At 50.7% G+C, this 25085-nt stretch overlaps 2 protein-coding genes and 1 long non-coding RNA gene across 3 annotated transcripts in view; 1 reads left to right on the forward strand and 2 right to left on the reverse strand.

Moving 5' to 3' along the window:
• Positions 1-2883, reverse strand: part of LOC129397142 (ankyrin repeat domain-containing protein 20B-like) — a 42104-nt gene extending 39221 nt beyond the window's left edge. The window contains 1 exon segment of the mRNA XM_055107698.1: positions 2681-2883. Within this exon segment, the coding sequence (XP_054963673.1) occupies positions 2681-2883 (203 nt within the window).
• An 8137-nt stretch (positions 2884-11020) lies between these two features.
• Positions 11021-25085, reverse strand: part of LOC130541211 (uncharacterized) — a 78247-nt gene continuing 64182 nt past the window's right edge. The window contains exons 8-10 of the long non-coding RNA XR_008955255.1: positions 23596-23764; positions 15714-15877; positions 11021-13021 (exon numbers count right to left, since the gene is read on the reverse strand). This is a non-coding gene — a long non-coding RNA (uncharacterized LOC130541211). The remainder of the gene's footprint in view (positions 13022-15713; positions 15878-23595; positions 23765-25085) is intronic.
• Positions 13851-19151, forward strand: LOC117978981 (tektin-4). The gene is made up of 6 exons (XM_034952419.3): positions 13851-14400; positions 15845-15915; positions 16293-16436; positions 17104-17326; positions 17916-18070; positions 18881-19151. Exons 1-6 carry the CDS (start codon positions 13903-13905, stop codon positions 19095-19097), a joined length of 1308 nt encoding a protein of 435 aa, XP_034808310.2. The 5' UTR covers positions 13851-13902; the 3' UTR covers positions 19098-19151.

A 25085-nucleotide genomic window follows, 5' to 3' on the forward strand; every position in this document is an offset into this window, starting at 1 on the left:
ACCTCAGCCTCCCAAAGTTCTGGGATTACAGGTGTGAGCCACTGCACCCAGCCAGATATTATAATTATTACTATTACCACTAAACAAAACCATTTTAATTAGGTAGAATGATACAATTATACCTACTTTGCAGGATGACTTAACGAGTAGGTCACATTTTAACACCTCTGACATTGGAATGCCACTTATAATTCATGATTTGTTATAACTATAATTGGTAGCATTTTAAAAATTATCTTATTGATATATAAAATAGTGGGGCATCACGCAATCCATGAGACCTTACATTAAGTAGAATATGGTATACTCAGCAGGTCTAGGGCAGTTCTAGGCATGTAACTGAAACTTAAATACATTTTAGTTCTTAAAGGTACTATGGGGAAAGAGCACTGAAATAACAATAATGCATTTTTTAAACAAATTAATTCTTTGATTTTCAAACAACTTGAAGCCAAAGAAAACTCATGATTCAAATGAATACATATGGCTCATTGTATTCAGTATTTATACTTAGAGAATATATGCAAATAAGACTTTCCAATGATTAATATTAGTATTTAAGACTGATAAACTTTCGAAAGAGCAGTTAAAGGTTATCTTCTACTATTTTCTAACTTCAGAAATGCTTTTGTTTGAAAGGTGGGAGATAAAGTTTCAAGGAGATTAAGTCCCAATATTCCTATTTTAAATCTCTCAGCTTGTGCAGGCGGGGCAGGTAAACATGAAGTGTTTAAGGATGGACGGGTCCTGAGAGATGGTAGAATATGTCTGCTACATAGCAGGTACTCAGGTTACGCTTGATCCATAAATAGAATGAAAGAATGGATAAATACAGTTGGGGAGTTCAATATTTTTAAATAAACTCCTATAAAGCAATATTTTTGCAATAGTAATTATTATGTGTTATTTTATTTTTAAAGAATACAATTAAAATGAAATGATTAATCTATCTTTGTTTGCATAAATGGAATGAGTATATAAGAAAAACATGTACGTAATAAAATATATAGATAATAAAATCTGGAAACAGATAAAAACATTCCCTTTTTACTTCTGAAGAGGCTAAAAGCTCAAAGAAGATAACAACACACACAATAATGATAAAAAATAGAAAGTGAGAAATTATTTTCATCAGCGCAAGATTCATATTCCTCTCTTCCCAAGGATTACTCCATTAATAATAAACTTTTACTAGAAGTTTTGTACATGCTCACTGCAGCAATCACAGATAAGAAAAAGGAAAAAAACTTTACTTAAAATACAAATGCTCAGAAATTACAAATTTTATATTTTGTACATATTTTTGCTAAAACAAGACCATAGTATGTTTGTGTATGTATAATTTAACTAATTTTTTTTCCTCGCTAGCTATAACAAAATACATCTTTGCACATCAATGTACTTCTGTATCTATTGCCACCTTCAGTGGTCACATATTCCATCCTATGGATGCAACTGAAATTTATTTATAGGATCCATTCTACGGGTTCTTTTTAAAGTAAGTACTGTGAAAAATAAAGTGCATGTATCTTTATTTCCTAAGGGTATTTTAGTATAATGGAATTGGTGGGTAAAGGGCATACACACTTTTTAAATGTAGTACTTACCATTTTCAAATGAGTACTTTGAAAAGTAATCAGCAACTTAAACTTTAAGCAGCAGTATAAAACATCGTCACAAATATTGTGGATAGAAAACTGTTTCATTCCTCTTTTAAATTCTTATACCAGAAATGCAAAGGATTTTTTCCTATGTATATAAATAACTTGTAGATCTGGAAAAAGGTACTTTGCCCACTTTTAGAGTGTTTGATGATTTGATTTGAAAGAATTCCCTGTAAAATGAAGATGTACTTTTCATCTAATGTGTATATATAACTGATATATATAACATATCTGTTATATATATATATTACTGATATGTATACATATATATCTTATGATATATAATAAACAACATAGGCCAGGCGCGGTGGCTCACACCTGTAATCCCAGCGCTTCGGCAGGCGGAGGCAGGCAGATGACTTGAGGTCAGGAGTTCGAGACCAGCCTGGCCAACGTGGTGAAACTAAATATACAAAAATTAGCCAGGCATGCTGGCACCTGCCTGCAATCCCAGCTACTTGGGAGGCTGAGGTAGGAAAATTGCTTGAACCCGACAGGCAGAGGTTGCAGTGAGCCAAGATTGTGCCATTGGACAGCAGCCTGGGCAAAGAAGCGAGACTCCGACTCAAAAAAAAAAAAAAAAAAAAAAGAATATAATGAATTCCCTATAAATGAAAACATACTTATCATCTGAATATATATATATATATATAATATAGTAAATATTTTTCAAGTAAGCTCTCTTATCTGAGAACTTTTCGCCCACTGAAATAACTCACGGTATTTTTGATAGGGGAACGAGTTCTCTCATTAGGCACCTCCTATAATGTATATAAACCATGTTTTAAAAGTGTACGTTAAAAATAACAACGCTGTATATGCTTAACTTTGTGAGTTAAATCACTCGAATTCTCCAACTGCTCCAGCCAGAGAATTATGAGGGATGGAAAACAGCTGAGAGTCCGCTTGGCTCCGCCGCTCCGAGGGTGCCCGGCGCCCTGCAAGGCCCCGTCCCAGGGTCTGCGGGGAAGCCGGGCCTGGGGACCCCCTCCCACCCCGGGCTGAGCCCCCGCTACCTGTGCTGCTTGTCCCGGGCGTCCAGGTCTCCGCTCCTGCGCGCCAGGCAGCGCTCCACCTCCGCGGCGTCGCCTTTGACAGCTGCCCTGTGGATCTTCTGCAGTTCGGAGTCCCGAATTCGGTATCCGGAACCCGTGTAGACGTGGTCTATGGAGCCCTGGGCCGCCTGGCCCCTGCGGCTCCCGAAGCCGAATAACTTCATAGCGGTGACTACTTCTCAGAGCCCCAACCACTGGCTCTTGAGCGGGGGCAGCTCCCTGTCACCTTTTCACCACCCCCCTCCCCCGACCCCGGCCGACCCAGCCCCAAATCCCCTATCCAACCCCAAAGCCCCGATCCAACCCCAAATCCGCTATTTCAAATCTATGATCTACTCCACAATCCGCGATCCAGCCCGGTCCACCACAGCCTTCAGCAGCTACACTGGCAGCCTCCGACCTCTCAGACCGAGTGAGCCTCGCAAAGCCGTTGGGCGCGCGCCTGCACCGCGGTTGCTGCCGGGCTCCCGGAAGACGCTCCCTGGCGGCGCGCGCCGGCAGGTGGGGCTGCAGCTCTGGGCGGGCGCCGATGGGCTCGCCGGTTCTCCTGGGATCGCCCGGGCGGCCCCAGAATCGCAGGCGCGCAGCCAGCCCGACCTGAGAAGGAGGGCCTGTCTGGCCTTGCAGCCCGCCCCGCTCCTCCTCGGAAGAGAGATAGGGTGCTGGCAAGGGCACTCCGCGGCCACCTGAGTGGCTTCGCGGATTGTCTGGCTGAACGCTGAGGCTCTGGCCCTGGAGTCTGTGTGGCTAGTGTCAGGTAGCTAGAGAGGCATGGAGGCAGAGTCATGGGCTGCTCCTTCCCCCACTCGCCCTCACTGCTGCCAGTGCCACGCGCGGTTTGCAGCTGCAGATCTGGCAGTGGCGCAGGATGGCGGAGCTTCCCTTGGATGGCCTCAAGGTCCGCTCCTCTTGGACACCTTTCTGGATCCTGGGCCCTGGCGCTGGGCACTCTGTATCCACACGGATGAAACAGCGGCTGCTGGCGGGGGTCTCAGGTTCGAGACCAGCCTGACCAACGTGGAGAAACCCCAACTCTACTAAAAATAAAAAATTAGCTGGGCGTGGTGGCACATGCCTGTAATCCCAGCTACTTGGGAGGCAGGAGCTACTTGGGCTGAAGCAGGAGAATCGCTTGAACCCACGAAGCGGAGGTTGCAGTTAGCTGAGATCACACCATTGCACTCCAGCCTGGGCAACAAGAGTGAAATTGTCTCAAAAAAAAAAAAAATCTCAGACTTCTGGGAGACACTGAATTTATGAATGCGTACAGCATGTCACAATAACTTTTTTTTTTGAGACCAAGTCTCACTCTGCTGCCCAAGCTGGAGTGCAGTGGCCCATCTCAGCTCACTGCAACCTCTGCCTCCCGGATTCAAGCAATTCTCCTGTCTTGGCCTCCCCAGTAGCTGGGATTACAGGTGCTGCAACCATACCTGGCTAATTTTTGTATTTTTAGTAGAGACGGGGTTTCACATATTGGCCAGGCTGGTCTCGAACTCCTCACCTCAGATGATCCACCTGCCTCAGCCAATGGGTGGATTGTTAACTCAAAATACGCACCATTGAATACTGAGGAAAAGGTATAGCCATCATCACCAGCAGCTGAGATGCCAGTTGAGATACCAGAAATGCCCCAGCATGTAACTCTTTTAATTCACACACACACACTCATGGTAACCACTTCAGGATGGACACAGAAACAGCCATATTCTTTTTTGGGAGCACATTCCCCTATGACACTTAGATCCTAATACTGACTCCAATTCCCTCCCGGGACCTCCCCTCTCCTTGCAGCATGCTGGGCTTTCCCTTAGAAAACCCCATGTCATTTCCTGCAATGGAACATCCATCAGCTTCACCCACAGTGTCTGCATGTCTCTGTCCACAGCAAATGTTTTTATTACTTTAAAATATAGATTTTTACCTTAACTAGCCAAAGACTTAGGACCCTTTTTCCAAGCTCTTTTAGATGAATAAATGCAAATATTAGAGATGTGTATATGTGTATAAATATATGGGGAAAAGATGTTGCCTAGTTGTACAAATTAGCTTTAACAAAACTCCTGATTTAAATTATTTGTGAGAAGGGCGATTCTAACTCAACACACCAACAAAATAAAAGCCTTATCCCTCTGCTCCGCCAAGATATCCCATTCAGAGCCTGCGCGTGTGTGTACACACACTTGTGCACTCATCCCCACCTGACCGTATCAAATTTTTATTTAAACTAGATATTTTTACTTTGTTGCATAGTAGTAATGGTTTCTGGAATGAAAAAAAAAAGCAGGTAAAAATAATTTCTTTTAGAAAATGCTAAAGTTTGTCTTCTGAAATTTAATAACAAAAAAAGAACACTAGATGTCAGTAAGGAAGTGAGACCAGAAAAGACAAACTAAATTATCCTTACTAGGTTGGAATGGATGGGGTGGAGTTCCCATCAGGCTAGCATTCTGGGCAAAGTGTTTTTTTTTTGTGGGGGGGGGATGGAGTCTCGCTCTGTCGCCCAGGCTGGAGTGCAGTGGCGCCATCTCCACTCGCTGCAAGCTCTGCCCCTCGGGTTCATGCCATTCTCATGCCCCAGCCTCCGACTAGCTGGTACTATAGGCGCCCGCCACCACGCCGGGCTAATTTTTTTGTATTTTTAGTAGAGACGGGGTTTCACTGTGTTCACCAGGATGGTCTCGATTCCTGATCTCGTGATCCGCCCATCTCGGCCTCCCAAAGTGCTGGGATTACAGGCATGAGCCACCGCACCCGGCCAGATTTCTTTTTAAGAGATTCATCATACCTTGACCTGTGCCCCATTTCCCTCCTCCACCTGTCTGACCTGGTGTCCCTATTTCGGGAGACCAGAAGTAGGAGGAAGAGAAGGGATGACTGTTTCTTTGCTTTCACCATTCCTGGATACCATGCAAAGGAAGGAATATTGCACTTTTATGTATCTGTTTTATTAAGTGTACTCTTCCAAGGACAAAAAAAAAAAAAGCAAATTGTTACGAAACTGATAGTATTTGTAAGTGCAAGTACTACATGCTGCCTTGTTCTTTTACCAATTGCATTTGCATTTTAATGTACTACTGGTACAGCCATGATTGAGAACAGTTTGGAGGTTCCTCTAAACACTGAAAATAGAGGTTTCACATGATCCAGCAATCCCACTGTTTGGTATATACCCCAAAAATAGGAAATGAGTATATCGAAGAAATTATCTGCACTCCCATGTTGGTTGCACCACTTGTTAACAATAGCTAAGATTTGGAAGCAACCTAAGTGTCCATCAATAACTTAATGTATTAAAGAAAATCTGGTAGATACACACAGTGGAGTATTATTCAGCCCTAAAAAAGAATGAGATTCAGTCATTTGCAACAACATGGAAGGAACTGGAGATAATTATGTTAAGGGAAATAAGCCAAGCACGGAAAGGCAGACATTCCATGTTCTCACTTGTTTGTGGGATCTAAAAATCAAAACAATTGAACTCATGGACATAGTAAGTACTAGGAAGCTGGGGGGGGAAGGCAGGGGATGGGTAATGGGTACAGAAATAGGCAGAAGGAATGAATAAGACATACTATTTGATAACACAACAGGGGGACTCTAGTCAATAATTGTTCATTTAAAAATAACTAAAAGAATGTAATTGGATTGTAACACAAAGGATACATGCTTGAAAGGATGGATACCCCACCCTCCATGATGTGATTAGTTCACACTGCATGCCTGTATCAAAACATCTCATGCACCCCATAAATATATATGCCTATTATATACTCACAAAAATGTTTGAAAATAAAAATAAAGGAACTACTGAAGGTTAGGTCAGAGTCGAAATGCAAAAATACTAATTAGAGAATAATGTGAATACAACAGGAATCCTGTTGGTGTTCTATTTGTATTGTAAACAGCAGCAGTTCAATTGTTTTGTCAAAGCAATTTCAATTTTAATCACTGAGCTAAAGAAATGGGCAACACTGACTTCCATAATATAGGTTCCACCTAACCATCTCTAACACCGCTGTCAAGGAGGACCAGTGTTAGGGTACATTATTAACAACCACACAAATTTTTAAAAGAAAAGAACACTCTTAGCAGCCTATGGTACTTTTAAATGAAATATTGCCTCTCATTCTAATTCTCACTTGTGTTGCCATTCTAAAAGTTTGAATTTGCTGAGGGTTATATTCTGGGTATTATATAACCATTGGTTCTACTTGGCATAACCCTACTAAATGGTGCTTAGAGCTGAATTACCTACAGAAACTTTCTGGTTTAATTAGCATAAATATTAGTGAGCCCATACTTCTGTGATATAATTATTAAACCAACTTAATGATTCTCACATAAGGTGTGAATTTTACTAATGCATTCATAATCTATGCTTTGTAGCAACATTTTTCAAATGTTTAAAATGCTAAATCTTCTCAATTTTCCAATCTTTTCTTGAATCTATTAGATACCTATAGTTACTGAAAAGCTGGGTAACAAATACACCTAGTTAGAAATGGCACTGCTTTATAAAAGGCACTCAAGACGAGACTATTTCTATACTTAAATGCTGCTGGCAAGTGAATTCCTTTGTATATAAATGAAAGATACCATTAAGATGAAAGACTTGTTTTAAGTGTGGTTCTTACATTTCATTCATGATAGAGTAAATGGCTTTATAATTACTTTAAAATTTAACTCACTAGTATATTAAATCTGTTCATTGCAAGATTAGAATCAACTGTTACGGGAACTAATTTAAACAAGCCCTTCCTTAGTCTTTTGAGTCTCATATTTGCTGAAAGTACCTACAGCTTGCAGGATAAGGGAGTTCACGGACCACAGGGTGAGTGAACCCATGCACAAATTGCAAACTGCCCAGAGCTACAACATTTAGGATTTTCAGACCTTTAGTTTTCCAAGTCATAGAAATTTGTTACGAGTTCATCACATCTTTATCTAAATGGCAACTGAATTTCTTTAAAGATAGGTTAAAAAAAGGCATAAAACTATGAACTATTATCCATTTGTGTGCCTCTATTTTTGCTTTAGAATTATGGAAGTGGACCCTGCGCATTTGGGAAACACTGTTATGCATACACATGGGTGAAAAAAAAATCTAATATTGTGTAAATTAAAATACTTTTTTTGAAGTTGAAAAGCATCCATTTGTTCTAAATCTATATATATTATGTGTATCTAGTACAGAATAAGCTGTAACTTCTCATTGAGGAATCTTAGGTTTTTACAGATATGTAAAGCTAAAACAACTCTAAAGAGTAGACACTTCAGAACAAGAAGGTTCTGGTCAATGTTGAGAGCAGACACTTTCACTGAAGGTTCTGGTGAAATGTGGGTAACTAATTGCTCGAAATCTGTAATTTGCTATATAGTTAACTATTAAGTTAAAATGTCAATTACCATGCTTTTTACACTAAAAGCTTTAACTTTTCTGATAAAATAATATTTTAAATGTTCAATTATTACTTCTGAGGAAAGCTACTTCTAGCATTCTTTGTCATGATGTGCTTGTGTGCAGTAAGTGGAGCATTTTCAGCTACTTACCTCTACATTCTTCCAGTTTTTCAGTTTCTGATTTAGCTTATAAAAGGCAAATGATCAATTTAATTTGATACTCAGAATTGTGTTTACCTTTAACGGACAAATATATGTCAGATACTTTGGTGTTTATTGGTATGACACTGTGTGGTTAAACAACGCAAGTATGTCCATGTGTTTCTTACAGGGTACACTTGAAACTAGTAGTGTTTATGCAGCTCACTTATGTAACTTGAAAATCTGGTACTATTGCATTCAGGACTGAAATCTTGGAGTTTAGGTGTCTTGTCTCTCATTTTGAAAGTAAGTGAAAGTTGAGAATGTAAAATCTATAAAGTTCATTTTTTTAACTAGGAAAAAAACACAAATTAATGACAGACACCAAATTACAAATCCAAAAAGCTCAGAGAACACCAAGCAGGATGAATATTTTAAAAATATAACTAGGAATATCATATTCAAACTGTAGAAAACCTATAACAAAGATAAAATATTAAAATAAGGCAGAGGAAGAAACATATTGTCTACAGAGAAAAAGACATAAGAATTACATTGGACTTCTGTTTAGAATCCATGCAAGTAAGAAGTGTTGAAAAAAATTAGAATACAGTGGGTATTTATTATCCAAGTATTCATTATCTAAAACTGCAAAGCAAAAATAATTGTAACAAGAACATATTCACTAGCAATCTGAGCACTCATGATATTAGTGACTGTTCTGGAGAGAATTATGTCCCCCCAGAATTCCTAACCTGAAGCCCTATCTCCCAGTGTGACTGTATTTGGAGAAGGAGCTTTTAAGAAGGTAAAGGTTAAATAGGGGCAAAAGGTTAAGGCCCTAATCTGTTAGGACTGAGGTCATCATCCAAAAAGGAAGACACACCAGAGATATCTCTCTCTCTCTGCCTCCCTCCTCCTCTCTCCCTCCCTCTCTCCCTCTCCCCACATGCATTTGTTAAATTGAGGTTTTTTGTTAGAACATATATAGTGGCATTTTAATAAAGTGTTACTCTACTTAAAACACTCACACACACATATACATACAATTTTGATAAATTCTTTTTTGAGAATAAGGCCGGGCATGGTGGCTCACACCTGTAATCCCAGCACTTTGGAAGGCTGAGGCGGGTGGATCATCTGAGGTCAGGAGTTCAAGACCAGCCTGGCCAACATGGTGAAACCCCATCTCTACTAAAAGTACAAAAAATTAGCTGGGCATGGTGCCGGGCACCTGTAATCCCAGCTACTCAGGATGCTGAAGCAGGAGAATCCCTTGAACCGAGGAGGCGGAGGTTGTGGTGAGCCAAGATTGTGCCATTGCACTCCAGCCTGGGCAACAAGAGCAAAACTCCATCTCAAGAAAAATAAAACAAAATAAAAATTAAAAAACACAAAACTGGGATGTGTCCCTGTCTTTTAGGAAGATATAACTTCACCATTACTAAAATTGAGCCTCAGAAACATTAATCATGCTACACAAACTTAGCTGGAAATGAATACTGAAATGGAACTTTGAATCCAAGATGATTTATTTTGAATCCCATGCTAATGCCATTAACTCCTATAGACCCTTCTCAGGTGCAGCCAGAGACACACTAGCCCACTGATGGATGGACAGACGTGGACAGGGTCCATCTCACTAAACCACCCACCACTGCCACAGCTGCCTACAACAGACACATCAGATGAGACTCCAGGCAAATACATAATTTTCACTGAGGACTTATTGGTTTTAAGAGTAGGTCCTGGTGTAGAGAAGTCCCTCAACCTACAGTGCAACATGTTTTGAGAAGCGGGTAAGCTATATGTTTTGTGGTTTTGTTTCATAAATGCATCTACAAGAAGACCAGTATTGACTGAATGAAGCTTTTGTTTAAAGGGCTAAAATATGCTTTGTGGTTTTATATGCGGAAACTACTTTAAACCTAATGACTATTAATTGTATCATAGCTTGTGATGTAGTCTGCTCATGGCTTTTAAGGTAAATTGTGCCATGATCCACTGCCATTCTAATTGCTTTAATTAACAAGTCATTACCACACTACTGTTACATCTTAATTATGCATACAGACAGGTAGACTTATTTTACATATGTGAACTAATAGTTGTCAAAGCAAATGCAAATTGTATTCTGCAAGTAAAGTCTCTCTGAAATTTCTAGGGATGTTCTTTAAGTGAAATTAATATTCAAACTGAAGATTTTAGTTAGAAGAACTGAGTGCAGATTAAAGTCTTGTTGTGATTTAAACATAGTCAAGAGTACAACTGTGATATTTCATGGAAGTTATGCAATAAAATGTCTCTAACCTGCAAACAAATCTATCAAGCAGACGGCACAGTACTGAATTTGAAACCAGAAATACTGGGTTTTTATATAAATGCTTCATAGATTTGTTTTATGATAAAGGGTACATAACTCTCCTAAACCTCACACCACCTCTTAAATAGGGACAGTAAGTCCACATCAACACGCCTGCCTTAGCTATTATTAAACTCTTACAGTATGATGTAAAGTGAAAGTACAATGTAACATCATTCCTAGGCCAACTTTGTCCAGTTTTATACAGAAACGTGCCAACTTTTCTGTTTGCAAGGATAATATCAAAGCAAACACCAGAAGGTTGTATCTTTGATGCATTTTTTCTAAATCATACACATAATAAACCAAAGACAAATGATGAATATTATTTCAGAAAATATAAAGTCTTCCCCTTTCTTCTTTTGCCAAGGAAGTCCAATATTTTCACCATTTTTATGCACACAATCAACTTTATTTAACCTGGAAGTTAATGTCTCATTGTTTTCATTGTTCTAAATAAACACCTTTTCCCTTGAGTATTGTTCTAAAAATTTTGAAGTCGTCTGAAAAATCTTTTTCTGATTTTTCACGGTTGTGTTGATGATATGCGAAAAGGAATACAGATGGTATTTAATTATGAACAAGAAAAGGTGTTAAATATCATTAGTCATTAGAAATTTGCAAATTAAGACCACAATGACTAACACATATATATCAGAATAGCTAAAATAAAAATAAAACATCAAACGCTGAGGAGCATGAGTCAAAACTAGAGCTTTCACACATTACTGGTGGGAATGTAAAATCGTACAGCTATGCCAAAAAGGAGTATAGTAGTTTCTTAAGAAACTAAAGGAACCCAAGTCCCCAGGCCTGCAGTCTGGGCCAAGGTCACAGGCCCTGGATCAATCAGGATGGGGTTCAAGAGCCTTCCTGGGGCCATCCAGTGTCCAAGGTGCCCTTTGGTAGCCTCATCTGCCCCTCAGCCCCTGAGCACGCCCCTCTGTGCCTCCAATCCTCCCTGTCACAGGGACATCTGTCACAGAGCCATGCCCCACCTCCTGCTTTCCAGAGATGCCAACTGCCCTCCCCATCTCTGGGTCCTGACCAAGGTGCTCTAATGGACACCCCCTGACCCAGGTCTCAGGGAGCTGCCAGCACGCTGGGTCCCTAAAGCTGAGATCCAGCAAGACACATGTGGCCTGAGGGTCCCACTCTCTGGCTGGCAGAACCCAGAGGTGGGAGCACACTGGAGTGTCCTTCAGGGCATCTTCACCCCATGAGAGGGCTGGGGGCTTTGGGAGTTTGCAGCTGGCAGGAGTGAGGGCCCAGTCTCCTATCTCTGATGCGTCCTTGGTCAAATCCTGTGCCTCAGCCTGCAGGGCCTATCGTGGTCACCACGTGAATGTGTTCCCTTAGTCTGGGAGCCCCAAGCAGGCAGCACCCCCTGCCAACGACTTCAGGGCATCTGGAAGTGGAGGCTGAGAGGTCTCCCACTTCGCAGAGCTGGGCTCTGGCCCAGAGGCCTTCTCGTTGGCTCAGGTGGTCTCTCGGGCTCCTGGGGCCACAGATCAGGGGACAAACACAGGCAGCTCTGCTCTGCTCTGCCTAAAGAGAGATGCCCAGTGAATGCAGGTTCCAGACAAAAGGTGGAGCCTGGCATCCTGCCCTGCGTGGGCTCCAGCCTGCTGCCATCTGGGGAAACTGAGTCATGGCGAGGCTCAAGGATGTTTCTCAGACCACACCAGTCCCTGAAGGTCCCCTGACCTCCCAATTTTGATGGACAGTAAGAAGAGGTTCCCAGGCCGCCTGCCACAGGTTCTGACTCGGCCTGGGTTAGGGTAAGTCTCCAGGCTGCTGTCCTCAAAAGCCCCATCAGGAGGCTGTGTCAGGCCAGGCGCACCGTGGTGACAGCAGCATGGACTGAGGGTTCTGGCCGCGGGAGAGGTCAGGACGCGGGGAGGTCAGGTCCAGGAGGAGGGCACTGGCCGGCACATGGTGGGGCTGGAGAGACCCTGGGCGGGGTGGTGGGAATGGCCCAGGAGGAGCTCCGACTCCTGTGGCTGGAGTGAGGGTGTGGGCTGTGGTGGGAGAGGGGGTGAAGGTGGAGAGAACAGGGGCCCAGAGGCCTGTGCTGTAGGAAGGACTAGTGAGGACTTTCTGGTGGGGGGCTCTCAGAGAAGAGGAGGCCGGAGGGGCTGGGGGTCCCCAGGACTGCATGCGCCAGGCAGACGGAGGGGAGGCCGAGCCAGGAGCTGCAGGCTTCTCAGTGCCAGACCAATGCCGCCCTCCGCTGGCCGTGTGGGGAATCGCGCCTAGGCTGGGGCTCCCCTGGCCCCAGGTTAGGGGGACTCCGATGTGTCCTGGGGCGCTTCCTGCCCATCCAGCCTCCGCCAGGCAGCCTGGCCCTGAATGGCTTTGAGGGCAGCCTCCGCGGCATAGTACCTGCCTCCGCCCTGTGGGGCAGATTTGGGCGTCTGACTCTGGACCTTACCCAGAGGCTGAATTCAACTCCCCAGCGAAGAGCACACTCAGACTCCCTCCCCGCTGTGCCCAGCCTGAGGGGACCCTGGCTGGGACTTGGGAGGAGAAGGCCAGAGGCCAGGGCCTGGCTCTCAGGCACTAGGTGCAGGAGAAAATGGAGCAGAGTTCCTGCAGGAACTGCCTCAGACTGCCCCCAAGGGGACCTGGCCTGGAACCCTCCCTGTGCTACCAGGCTGCTGTTGGGGCCAGGAGGGCAGGGAGAGCAGCCACCTGTACGGCATCAAGTAACACTATCAGTCAGCACACCCAACACCCACACGACAGCCACAGCCCTCTGCCCTGAGGCGGCTGCAAGTGAGCAGAGTCTCCTGTCTTGTTCACCCTGAGCGCGGAGCTCCGCACAGGACAGGATCAGAGCGCAAACCAGGAACAAATGGATGAACCAAGGAAGGGACCAGGGCAGTAGGTCCCCACCCACACCCTGAACCCTAAGGGTGGGACTCAGAGGCTGGAGACGGGCTGGCCCCAGGATCCTCTAAGTGACAGGAACCCTTGGCCACTGTTGATTGCCCCGAGGCGGGGACAGGGATGGTGGGGCTGGAGCTGCCTGGCCCTTTAAGAGGGCAGTTCTGCCCACCACCCTGAATGCCCCTCCCCTAGCTACTGGAGAAGAGATCCCGTTTCTTGGCAACAGGAAGCTCTTGGTTTACACAGTGTCACCCAAGCGACTGGGAGCCGCGTCCTGCTCTGGGACTGAGCCGTTGGAGCTGCCCCGCTGACCGCACTAGGCTGACCGCAACCGGCTGACCACACACACTCCTCACTCCCCTGGCCCTGGTGGGCGGCAGGCACCATGGCGCAGACAGTGCCACCCTGTGAGCTGCCCTGCAAAGAGTACGACGTGGCCCGCAACACGGGCGCCTACACGTCCTCCGGCCTGGCCACCGCCAGCTTCCGCACCTCCAAGTACCTGCTGGAGGAGTGGTTCCAGAACTGCTATGCTCGCTACCACCAGGCCTTCGCCGACCGCGACCAGTCGGAGCGGCAGCGGCACGAGAGCCAGCAGCTGGCCACAGAGACCCAGGCGCTGGCGCAGCGCACGCAGCAAGACTCCACGCGCACAGTGGGCGAGCGACTGCAGGACACGCACGGCTGGAAGTCGGAGCTGCAGCACGAGGTGGAGGCGCTGGCTGCGGAGACCAACTTGCTCCTGGCCCAGAAGCAACGGCTGGAGTGCGCCCTGGACGCCACGGAGGTGCCCTTCTGCATCACCACTGACAACCTGCAGTGCCGTGAGCGCCGCGAGCACCCCAACCTCGTGCGCGACCATGTGGAAATGGAGCTGCTGAAGGTGCCAGCACCCTTGGGTGGCCGGGATTTGTGGGCGCAGAGAGGAGGAGCCCCCCCCCACCCGCAGTTCATGTGGACAAGCCACGTGGCTGCTGCAAGCACGCGGGAGCCCAGCCCTCTGCATGTGAGACCCCTGAGTCCCGAAATCTGGCCCCTTAGTGACAGGAGGCAGCTTTGCCCCAGAAGACCCCTGACTTCCAAGCAGCTGTTTCTCCTCTCCTCCTCTAATCCCTTTGAGTCCTGGCACAGTCATCCTGACCCTGGGCTCCCTGGGCTAAGCCACAAGACACCTCCCCAGAGACCCTACCTCGCTGGGACAGTTGCTCCCAAGGTGGAAACCCAGGTCTGGGCCAGCACTGCAGGTGTGGACAGGTAAGGTGGGGTGAGCTGGGAGCCACTGCTCCCATTCATCCTATACAGAGCCGGGGACACAAAGATCTGCACCCACAGGTCCCCTCTCCTCCATGTCCCCTATAACTTCCCAATCCAGCCCAGCTTGTCTGTGGGGCAGCCCCATAGGGTGAGAGAGTAACCCAGTCCTGGCCCAGATGCTGGCTCTGGAGAATTCTCTGACCTCTCAGAGCCTGGGGCCTCCCTGAGAACCACTACAGGCCTGTAGACATTCGTGAAAGATGTGGGGTGGGGGCAGCTGGTCTCCTGCCATACCCCAAGCTCAGGCAAGAACCCTTGAGTCCCTCCCTCCCCTCATGCCTTCCCTCCTCCCTTCTTTACCCTTCTGCAGGCCCTTCCCCCTGCACTCTCTCAGTGCCTCAAGAACTCCTGCAGCTCCCGCAAACTCTCTGCCCGCAACAAGGGCGCCTGCCAAGTGATGGAGACACTGACAGTGCAGGAAGAGGCAAACCCAGGGATAGAGGGGCGCAGGACCCGGGCCCTGGCACACAAGGAAGTACCCAGTGGTTGAGGCAAAGACCCCAATCACAGAGAAAAGGCTTGTTCCTACACACAGAAAATTAAACTGGCCAGGCAGTAAGAAGAAACACAGGGTCCTTCTCCTGTTCTTGGTGTGAGGATGGCCTTTCCCAGCACAGAGCCCTGAGGGGCAGCCTGGGCGGGCATCTGGGCCCCCAGAGTTTGGGTCCTCAGGGGCTGTCCAGAGGCCAAGGGCAGGCCAACGTTCCCAGGTGCACTGAGTGAGCAGCAGCGATGACTCCTGAAGCCTGGGGGGTGGGAACTGCCGCTGAGGGACCTTCCCAGCAGCCCACAGAAGGCCCTGGAGGAAAACACCCCACTTACAACGCACCAAGGAGAATGCCCAAAAGCCCAAGATAAACCCAGTGAGAGAGCAGAACTTACACAGTCAGAGCTCAGGCCCGGCATTCAACTCCTTGTGGTTGCTCAGGTGTTGACCAAGGCCTGCAGCAGCTGGGCCTCCTGGGATCCTCACCAGGGACTGGCTCTGGTGCTCAGGGCATCTCCTCCCTCAGGAAGCCGAGCTCATCCGGAACATTCAGGAGCTGCTGAAGAGAACCATCATGCAAGCAGTGAGCCAGATCCGGTGGGTAGAGGGCTGCCCAAGGGATGATTCCTGACCCCACCCACGGCTGGTCCTGGGGCAAGGCATTGAACGACAGGACCCTGAGACTCAGAGCCAGCAGGGGCTGCCCCAGGTCACAGTGGAGCGCAGGGCTGGGTGGGGGAGGTTCCAGCGCAGCCTGAGGTTGAGTGGCCAGAGCCCAGTGCCACATCTGATCTGCAGCCTCCCAGCCTGGGCCGCAGCTCCTGGTCACTGCTGAGCACGAGAGCTGCCCGGCGGGACAGGCCCACCCAGAACTCCCTCCTGAGGCAGGCATTGGGGCCCAGCCTGCAGCACAGAGGGTCCCCAGCAGGGCCCTCCCTGGGCACACATCAAGGCCCTGCCCCACCCCGCCCCAGACTGAACCGGGAGCACAAGGAGACCTGCGAGATGGACTGGTCGGACAAGATGGAGGCCTACAACATCGACGAGACCTGCGGGCGCCACCACAGCCAGAGCACCGAGGTGCAGGCTCATCCGTACTCCACCACCTTCCAAGAGAGGTGGGCCCCAGCTCTGCCCCTGCACTTGCCCTGGCTGTGGTCTCGCCTCCCTCTGCCTGGGGGCCCCAGCGGCGCTGCTTTCACCAGCCTGGCCCGGAGGCCCTCGCCCCCGAGGGCACTTGGGCAACTGTCTGCCCCTAGCATGAGCAAGCGACCAAGACCTCCTCAAATGTCCAGCGCGTGCACAGCCTGGCTGCCGGCAGACAGGACAGAGTAGGGTGGGGTCAGACCCAGGCGCCGGCAGGATTGCGTTTCCGCCCAAGGCCAGCAGAGGGAGCCTGACCACCACCCACTTGAGGGCAGCAAACTCCTGGGAGCAAAAAGAGGACGCAGGCGCTGGGTACTAGGGAAGGGAGGCTGCGGGGGCCGGAGGTGCTGCAGAGGGGGCCTCCGGGGCAGCGGTGCTGGGAACGGGGTCGCGGGGGCACGAGGGGACTAAGTGCCCGAGGTGGGTAGGGTGTGGGGGGACTCAGGGAAGTTGTGGCCAGGCGGCACTCGGGAGCAGGGAGCCTGAGGGACTGGGCTTTGTGGGGCAGCACGGGGTGCATCGGAGTCCATGCACGTCCTCCAGGAGCATGGGGCGCGGACAGGGCATGGGGGCGCAGCAGGGCTCCCAGCCTTCGGCAGAGCCTCCCCGACCCTCTCCTGGCTGTCCCCCGCCCCGCAGCGCCTCCACCCCGGAGACCCGGGCCAAGTTCACGCAAGACAATCTGTGCCGTGCCCAGCGCGAGCGCCTGGCCTCGGCCAACCTGCGGGTGCTGGTGGACTGCATCCTTCGCGACACCTCCGAGGACCTACGGCTCCAGTGCGACGCCGTGAACCTGGCCTTCGGGCGCCGCTGTGAGGAGCTGGAGGACGCGCGGTACAAGCTGCAGCACCACCTGCACAAGGTGGGGCACCCTGAACCCCGAAGACAGCCCCCTCTCATCACCTGGCCTGGGCCCTCAACACCTTTCTCCTCTGTCCCATTTATCCCGAGGGACCCCAGAAGCAAGTGTCTCCTCTCCGTAAACCTATGTAAAACGAGGTGACACTGGGTATGATCGGCCGGTGTTGCCACCCCTATGACTCAGCAGGAGGAGCTGTGGGGAGGATGGAGGCAGGAGGTGGTCTGGGGAGCACTGACCGCCCGGGAGGTCCCCAAGAGGCCTGGCCTGGCAGGCAGGGCTCTGAATCTAGGGTCTCAGTGTGGCCTTTACCACCTCTGAGTCCCCAGTCCTTGAGCAGGATTCAAGTCCTGGTAACCGCCAAGGATGGGGGTTCTTGGACCAGAGCTAAGGGACAACAGGCTTCCTGACTCTCCAGAGCCCACTGGGGGCCCCGTGCACATTGTTCCCCTCATCCACGCCTCCCCAGGGCCACTGGTCAGGACTGCCCTCTGGACACAGCCCCAAGACCTGGGTAGGACCAGCCTGGTCTCGGCGTTCTATATACCCGGGCATGGGGGCACAGGCCCAAGGAGCACTGTCCTGTCTGCAGACGCTGCGGGAAATCACAGATCAGGAACACAACGTGGCGGCACTGAAGCAGGCCATCAAGGACAAAGAGGCACCTCTGCACGTAGCCCAGACCCGGCTGTACCTGCGCTCGCACCGGCCCAACATGGAGTTGTGCCGTGACGCAGCCCAGTTCAGGTGCTGCCTGGGCCTCTGAGGCAGTCCCAGGTGGCCCTGTCCACCTCCTCCCTGTGACTCTCTCCAATAAACACTCCAACACCCCGCACACACGTCCCCCGCAGGTGCTGAGAGGGGAGGGAGACTTTGGGGCCACACACAACAAGCAAGCACGCCTTAAACACACAGACATACACATGACACTGGGCAGGTCATGGGTCGGGGGGCTCCCAGTGCCAGGGACCTGTGCCCACGTGGTCTCACCCCACCCTATGCTACCTCATCTTCCCGGGAGGAAGCTCCTTCAGACAAGGTGAGCTCCAGGAGGCCACAGGGCCAGAGAGGCCAGGCAGGGCCATTCCCTGCTGCCCTGAGGGTGCTGTCCACACCTCTGGTGGGAAGTATGACCTATGCCTGCGCTACAGGCATAGATGTGCCGTCCTTTTGTTTCCCTTGATAACGGATGCCCGGTGGCCCCTTCTAAGTACCTTTCTTCTTTCCCTGCCCCTCAGTTCCTTCAAGGAACTGGGGGCCTCCTTCCATCAAGTATCAGGAATGGAAAGAACTGAGCCTGGTCGGCTGAGGCCAGTCCTGTCCTGCCAGGGTCGAGATTGCACACGGGTCACTCATTCCCACTCAGGCCCACGCTCCCTGGGAGGACCCTCATAATTTATGCTCTGCCCTAGAGCCGCTTTCCTGGTGGGGTTCTTTCATGGAGTCTTCCCAGGACCTCCTGCCAGCTCCCATTGGGAGTTTTGGGTCCCCTACACCCCGGTAGGTGCATACTTCTGCCCTCCCCAGCCCCGGCTCACACCTCCCCAACACCCCCAGGCTGTTGAGTGAGGTGGAGGAGCTGAACATGTCCCTCACAGCACTGCGAGAGAAGCTTCTAGAAGCGGAGCAGTCCCTGCGCAACCTCGAGGACATCCACCTGAGCCTGGAGAAGGACATCGCCGCCATGACCAACAGTCTCTTCATCGACCGCCAGAAGTGCATGGCCCATCGTACTCGCTACCCCACCATCCTGCAGCTGGCTGGCTACCAGTGAGCAGCGGCACGGTGCTTCCCCCCAATCCCCCAAATAAACAGCGCGTTAGCTTTCTGCACAGTGTGTGTGTGTGTGCACGGTGGGACCTCGAGTTGCTGTCCATCTGAACTGGCCTTTGGGTCCCCTGTGAGGCTGGCTCTGCCTATGGACTCATCATCCTAACAGCTGGAGATGAGGGGTCAGAGCCAGAACCAGGAATCCCTGTGCCTGAGAGGACAGGAAGTGCCCAGGTGGGGACTGGGGCTCCACAGCACAGCTCAGGTGTGGGCGCAGACCGTGTGTCCAGCTCAGAGCCAGGCCATCCAGCTCCTCCCTCCCCACTTCCCCACCAGTGCTGGCTCCTCCATTCCTTCACCAGGGTCTTAGGACCATGGGACATCTTTGGGACCTCTGCATCTCCCCAACTCCTCCCCCTGCACCTCCAGGCCCCCAGCCTCAGCTCACATACTCCTGTGGACAGGGCGCTTACTCTGCTAGAAGCTTGTCTGGCTGCTAGGTGCACCTGCTGGGGTGATCCTCCAGGCAGGCCCCACCCAGAAGCGCCCGCTTCAGCATCCCCTCTCTGTTCCCAATGACAGTGTGTACCTGAGCTCAGCCCAGCCCAGCTCTCAGCGCCCAGGACCCCTGAGGCTCAGATGGGCAGATCGGCAGGGGTACATGGAGTTCCCTCCTGGGTGTAGGCCCAGTGTGGGGAGAGGGGCCTGAGAACAGCCCAGAGTGGGCATCCACCTGGAGAGCATGTGGGTGGGGGTCCCATCTCCAACATCCAGGCCCACAGGGCTCTTGTCTCAGCCTGGAGGGGACCGGGAGGTAACAGCCCCTTCCCCCCAATCAACCACAAGGACACCCAGCTGGGCAGCTCTGTGAGCTGGGTGGGGTCAGCCAGGTGGAAGTTGCTGCTGGGGGTTGCTGGGAGGAGAGGCATGGGCTGCCTTTCACGTGGGGCTAACTCAGACCTCTCTCCCCAACCTGCTAGGACCCCTCCAGAGGCCACTGCTGAACACAAAAAACACTACTGCTGTTCACTGGGGGAGGTGATAATGTTGACTGCAGGCAGTTGCCTCGGGGAGGAGCCCTCTTGGGAATCTTACTCAGCCTGGATGGGGAGAAATCTGGAAGAGGCTGTGTGTGAGCAGGCAGTGCAGGGAGGGCTTCCTGGAGGAGGGAGCCTGGCTTCCACCGCACAGGCCAAGGCACAGGGGCTGGGACCAGGGAAGGAGGTGTCTGGGCTGGGTCTCTCGCTTTATCTCGCTCTAGTTCACTTCAATAGGCTCACTGCTAACCAGGCCCGGCCCTCCCCAGCTCCAAACCCGACTATCAGGCAGGGAGGATTCTTCTACCCACCTGGCCACTCTCGGAGATGCAGACCCAGACCCTGGAGGGTGGGCCCCAAAGCTTCCAGGACCTTCTCTCCAGTGCAGATTCAGGGGGAAATGTCACTTCCTGTCACCACGGAAGCCACACTACTACTTGTCGCAAACCACCAGTCACTACAGTAACACCCAGGCCCACTCCTATTCTTTGGGGTGCCATTTAAATTCGCCCTGGATGCTGTTACCATGGGGCTTTGACAGCCAGGAGCAGAGGCAGTGGGACACAGCAGCCAAGCCTCACCTGGGGGCTGCAGACAGTTCGTGTCCTGTCCATGTAGCTCCTCAAAGCTGCTCCAGGACACCAGGCAGGAGCTGAGGCAATGACCTGCCCAGGGAACACCAAAGAACCATCTCCCTGCAATCACCCCCAGCACAGGGAAAACCTGTAGTGAAGCAGATGGTGGTGAACTCAAAGGCCCCTGAGCTGGGGGAGGTTGTTGGGTGGGGGCTTCACTCCCTGCCACCCTAGACACGATGGCCAGGGAGGGGTCAGGTGTGTGTGGGTGGTGGCTGCAGAGCCCTCCCTGCCTGCTGCAGGGGGATGCAGGTGGTCCAACACCATCCTGGGCCTGGTTAGCCCCGGTGCCAGCCTCAGCACAGTAGCGAGGAGTCCTCCAGGAGAGCCAGGAACCTCCATGGGAGGTGGGTGGGGGAGAGGCCCCCCCATGCTGTGCCCACCCCAGCCTCAGAGGGAGCTGCTGGCACTGTCCCCTCTTGAGCAGCAGTGCTTTTCCCGGACTCTAGGGAAGTAGCCATTAAGAGGCCCAAGAAACAATGGCTCCCTCCATGCAGGCCCCACACTCAGGCTCCCATTATCGCCCAGGCCCAGGTGGCACTGCCCAGCCCTGTCGGGTCCTCATCAGGCTCAGGACCTCCTTGTCCCACCCTGGAGGGGGTGGCTGATGGAGAGCTGAGTGTGGGGGGTGCCAGGGGAGGGGGCCTGGGAGAAGTGTTTCATCTCTGATGCCAGACAGTGGCACCAGGCTAGGAGGCACCGAGCTAGGTGCCATCCTGAGCACATGGCAGGTTTTAACTCCTTCAGGCCTCATGACAGCCTCACTATCACATGCATTTTACAGCAGGGAAAACTGAGGCCTGAGGGTCCCTGCGCCCACTGTGCTCCCACCCCAGTAACAGGTTGATGCAGGGGAGGCTAATGACAGCAGTGATGTAGGTCACTCCCAGCTAGAGAGAGGCCAAAGCCCCTGGCCTGTAAGCTTCATGACTCAGTGCAAAGCCAGCACCTGGGGCTGCTGGGCCAGAACTCTGAGGGCCGTCTCCTCATGCTGAATTCCCTACAGACTTCCAGATTGTCCAACCCCAACCCCTGAGGCCATCTGGACACTGGCAGCTGCTGCTAACCCACAGGCCCCTCTGTGGAGTCCCTATCGGCCTGGCCTTGAGCTCCTACCCATGGTGGAGAGCAGGTGTGGCTTGCTCCAGCCAGGAAGCCTCTGGGCTCCTGGGGATTCGGAGAGTGGCCGGGGGTGATTCAGACCTCCAAAGTGGGCAGGAAGGTGGATGGCCCACACTGGGCTGTTCTCAGGCCCCTCTCCTCACACTGGGCCCACAGCCCAGCCACCCTGGGCTTCTAGCACAAGGATAAAGGAGGCTCCAGCAGCTCTTGCCTGGAAAAGACTGTGGTACCTCCTGTCCCCGGCAGTTCAGGGAGGGAGGGGTTGCTGGGGGCTGCTGGCCCGTGGCTGTTACTGACCGGGTCAGGGTGGGAATGGAGAGGTCCAGGCCCTGACATCTGCGGGGTGCAGGTGGGATGTGCCCCAGCTGCAGCATGGCCCTCTCCCAACCCCAGCCTGTCCTGACCCTCAGTGACCCACACCCTAGAGTCAGAGCTGTGTTCTGTCCTCTGCGGAATCCACTGGAGCCTGGACACAGCTGCCCCCCTCCGTGTTGGGGTCACCCTCGGCTGTCCCACGTCGGGGTTCCCTCATCTGCCCCCTTGTGCAGTGGTTCCTAGAGATCACTCTCACAAGCATAAGATGCATGGCTCAAGGTCGGCGCCAGTGCCCCTGGTGCAGTGCCCGCTGTCCAGCCCACACCGGCCACCCTGGGAGGCGCAGTGGAGCCTGCGGTAACAGCAGCCTCGCTCCTTCAGGCCCCACTCCCCTTCCACACAGGCTGGCCGCTGGACTGAGGCTCATGGGCTGCCTGCCTTGTGCTAAAAATGGATCCCCAGACTTTCTGGGTTTAATAATACAATCCTGACCTCCCCAGGGCCCTCCCCATTTTGTGGGAGCACCCCAAACATCTTCCACTGGAAAAACAGGCCACATAAGCCCAGGCATCCAGGACCCCAAGGTCTGATGCCCAGGGAGGGAAGGGCTTTCCAAGGCTCTTCCCCCAGTGCCCAGCACCTCTGCCAGCATCCCACAGTACAGTGGGGGAGGTGCTGTTGGGTGTCCATTGGGAGCCAGCCCCAGGGGCACAATGTACAGCAGCACTTTCCTGTCGTCATGGCTACACTGCAGCCATGAGTGACCAGGGCTGTTTCTGTCCAGGAGACACGCTGTCCCGCCCCGTACACCCACCCTCTGCTCTCCCTGCCCACCCTACTCTGGCCTGGGGTCCCCGAGCCTCAGTGGCTCAGCCACCAGCCCCGCCAGCTGCCTGCCCAAACGGATGCTCCCCAGGCCACCCAGACCCGAGGGACTGGAGAGAGCTCTTCTCCCGGCCATTCAACCACCCCTCAGCCTCCCTCCACCCTGCCCTGCATTTGGAGAGTCTCTGTGACCCATCCTCCACACAAGGAACTCACAGGAATGCCCCTCTCTTTTCGGGGACAGGTCTGCTGGCATCAGGGAGCATTGAGGGAAGCAAATGGAGAGGGGGACTGGGGTCCCCCATGACTGTGCCCCAGCAGCCTCCCCCACTACCTTCCCCAACAGGGGATGCTCCCAGACACTTCTGAGCTGCCATGGGTGCCCATTTCACAGGTAGGGAAACCAAGGCTCAGATCCAGGGAGCTGCAGTATGTGCGCGTCCACCCGTCTTTCTCCACAAGCCCCAAGAGCTCAGGGGCAACAATGGGGACAATGGGGAGCCCGTGCCCTGCCTGCCCCAACCCTGCCACAGGCCCACAGGCTCCCCCTGGGGATGTGGCTGCCCACCTGCGAAGCTGTGTCCTCATCACTCAGGTCTGAGCTGTGCAGAGCTGGTTCCAGTGGCTGCAGGCACCACAGTCGCAGACCTGGAAGAAGCAAGGATCCTCCCCCCAAGAGTCTGCAAAGGGAGCGCATTTCTGCCCACACCTTGATTTTGGACTTGTGGCCTCCAGAACTGTAAGAGAATAAATTTCTGATGTTGTAAGCCATCACTACAGTAGCCCCCGGACACTAACGTAGCTCAATACGTCCAGGCTCCTCTCTCTGTTTGTTGTTGTTCTAGGTTTTTCTGAGACAGGGTCCGGCTCTGTCTCTCAGGCTGAAGTGCAGTGGCACAATCACAGCTCACTGTAACCTCCATCCCCTGGGCTCAAGCCATCCTCTTGCCTCAGTCTCCCCCACAGCTGGGACTACAGGCAGTGTTGCCATGGCTGGCCAACTTTTAAATTAGGTAACCCTTCCCAATAACTTTCACGATCAGTTAACATCTTCTACATTCCTATTTATTTTCCCCTTTTTAATACAAACACATGCCCATTAAATAAGCAAAATAGGAAAAAAATTTTAATCACCCAAAGCCCTACCATCTACTTACCAGAGAGACAATAATGGCACAAGGATATACTGCCAAATTACACTAACTTTTAGTAATCCAAAGCAATAGAAAAATCTCCAGTTTTCAATTTATTCTTCTTAGATTTCTAATCAAGAAAACCTATTTTCTATACTAAAGCAAATACATACAAAAGGAAAAGACACACTTATGAAGCAAAGGGATGAACTGGAATCCTAATGTTACGAGAGGCTGGTAGTCATTTATTTGTCATCACTGAGGTATTTTCAGAAAATAGCCATGGTTCCCAGAACTTTAACAAGCACAATGATCCACTCTTAGATACCTGAAAGTCAGATAAGAAGACATCTATCCCTTAACTAGTTATTATACACTATATGTGAATAAAACCATATAATTTAAATTTCCTCAATTAATTCTCACAGACAGTACGCAACCTCACATCACCATGATCTTTTACATAAATGTCAATGTTCTATTGTAAATCGTGACAGACTATCTACATAGAACACTCATGATTTACAGTTTGAGATTGTCAACCCAGCCAGTAACCTGTGTAGCACTGAATTCAAATACCAGAAAGAGGACCCAGATTCCCTCACCACCTAGGAGAGCTCAAGTGAGCTACACAGCCCGGTAGGAAATGGGGACTAAGTAAAAGGTTGTAAGCAGGTACTACTATAGTCAGATGAGTTTTTGACAGGTTATTCTAAAAGCACTGAGAAAAGAAAACTGTTGTAATTAATTCCAGATAAGATCACTTGGTCTGTAAAAGGACAGTGTCAAGGATATAGAAAAGAACCATCAAGGAATTTCGGAGGGTAACCTGGATGTGATTATATAGTACCACATCAAATGATCATCAAGCTCAAAGAAGGCACAGGGGAGCAGGAGGCTGCTTTCCCCAGGTACTGTCTTTCCC

The sequence above is a fragment of the Pan paniscus genome, chromosome 12, assembly GCF_029289425.2.
Source record: "Pan paniscus chromosome 12, NHGRI_mPanPan1-v2.0_pri, whole genome shotgun sequence".
Taxonomy (NCBI): Eukaryota; Metazoa; Chordata; class Mammalia; order Primates; family Hominidae; genus Pan; species Pan paniscus.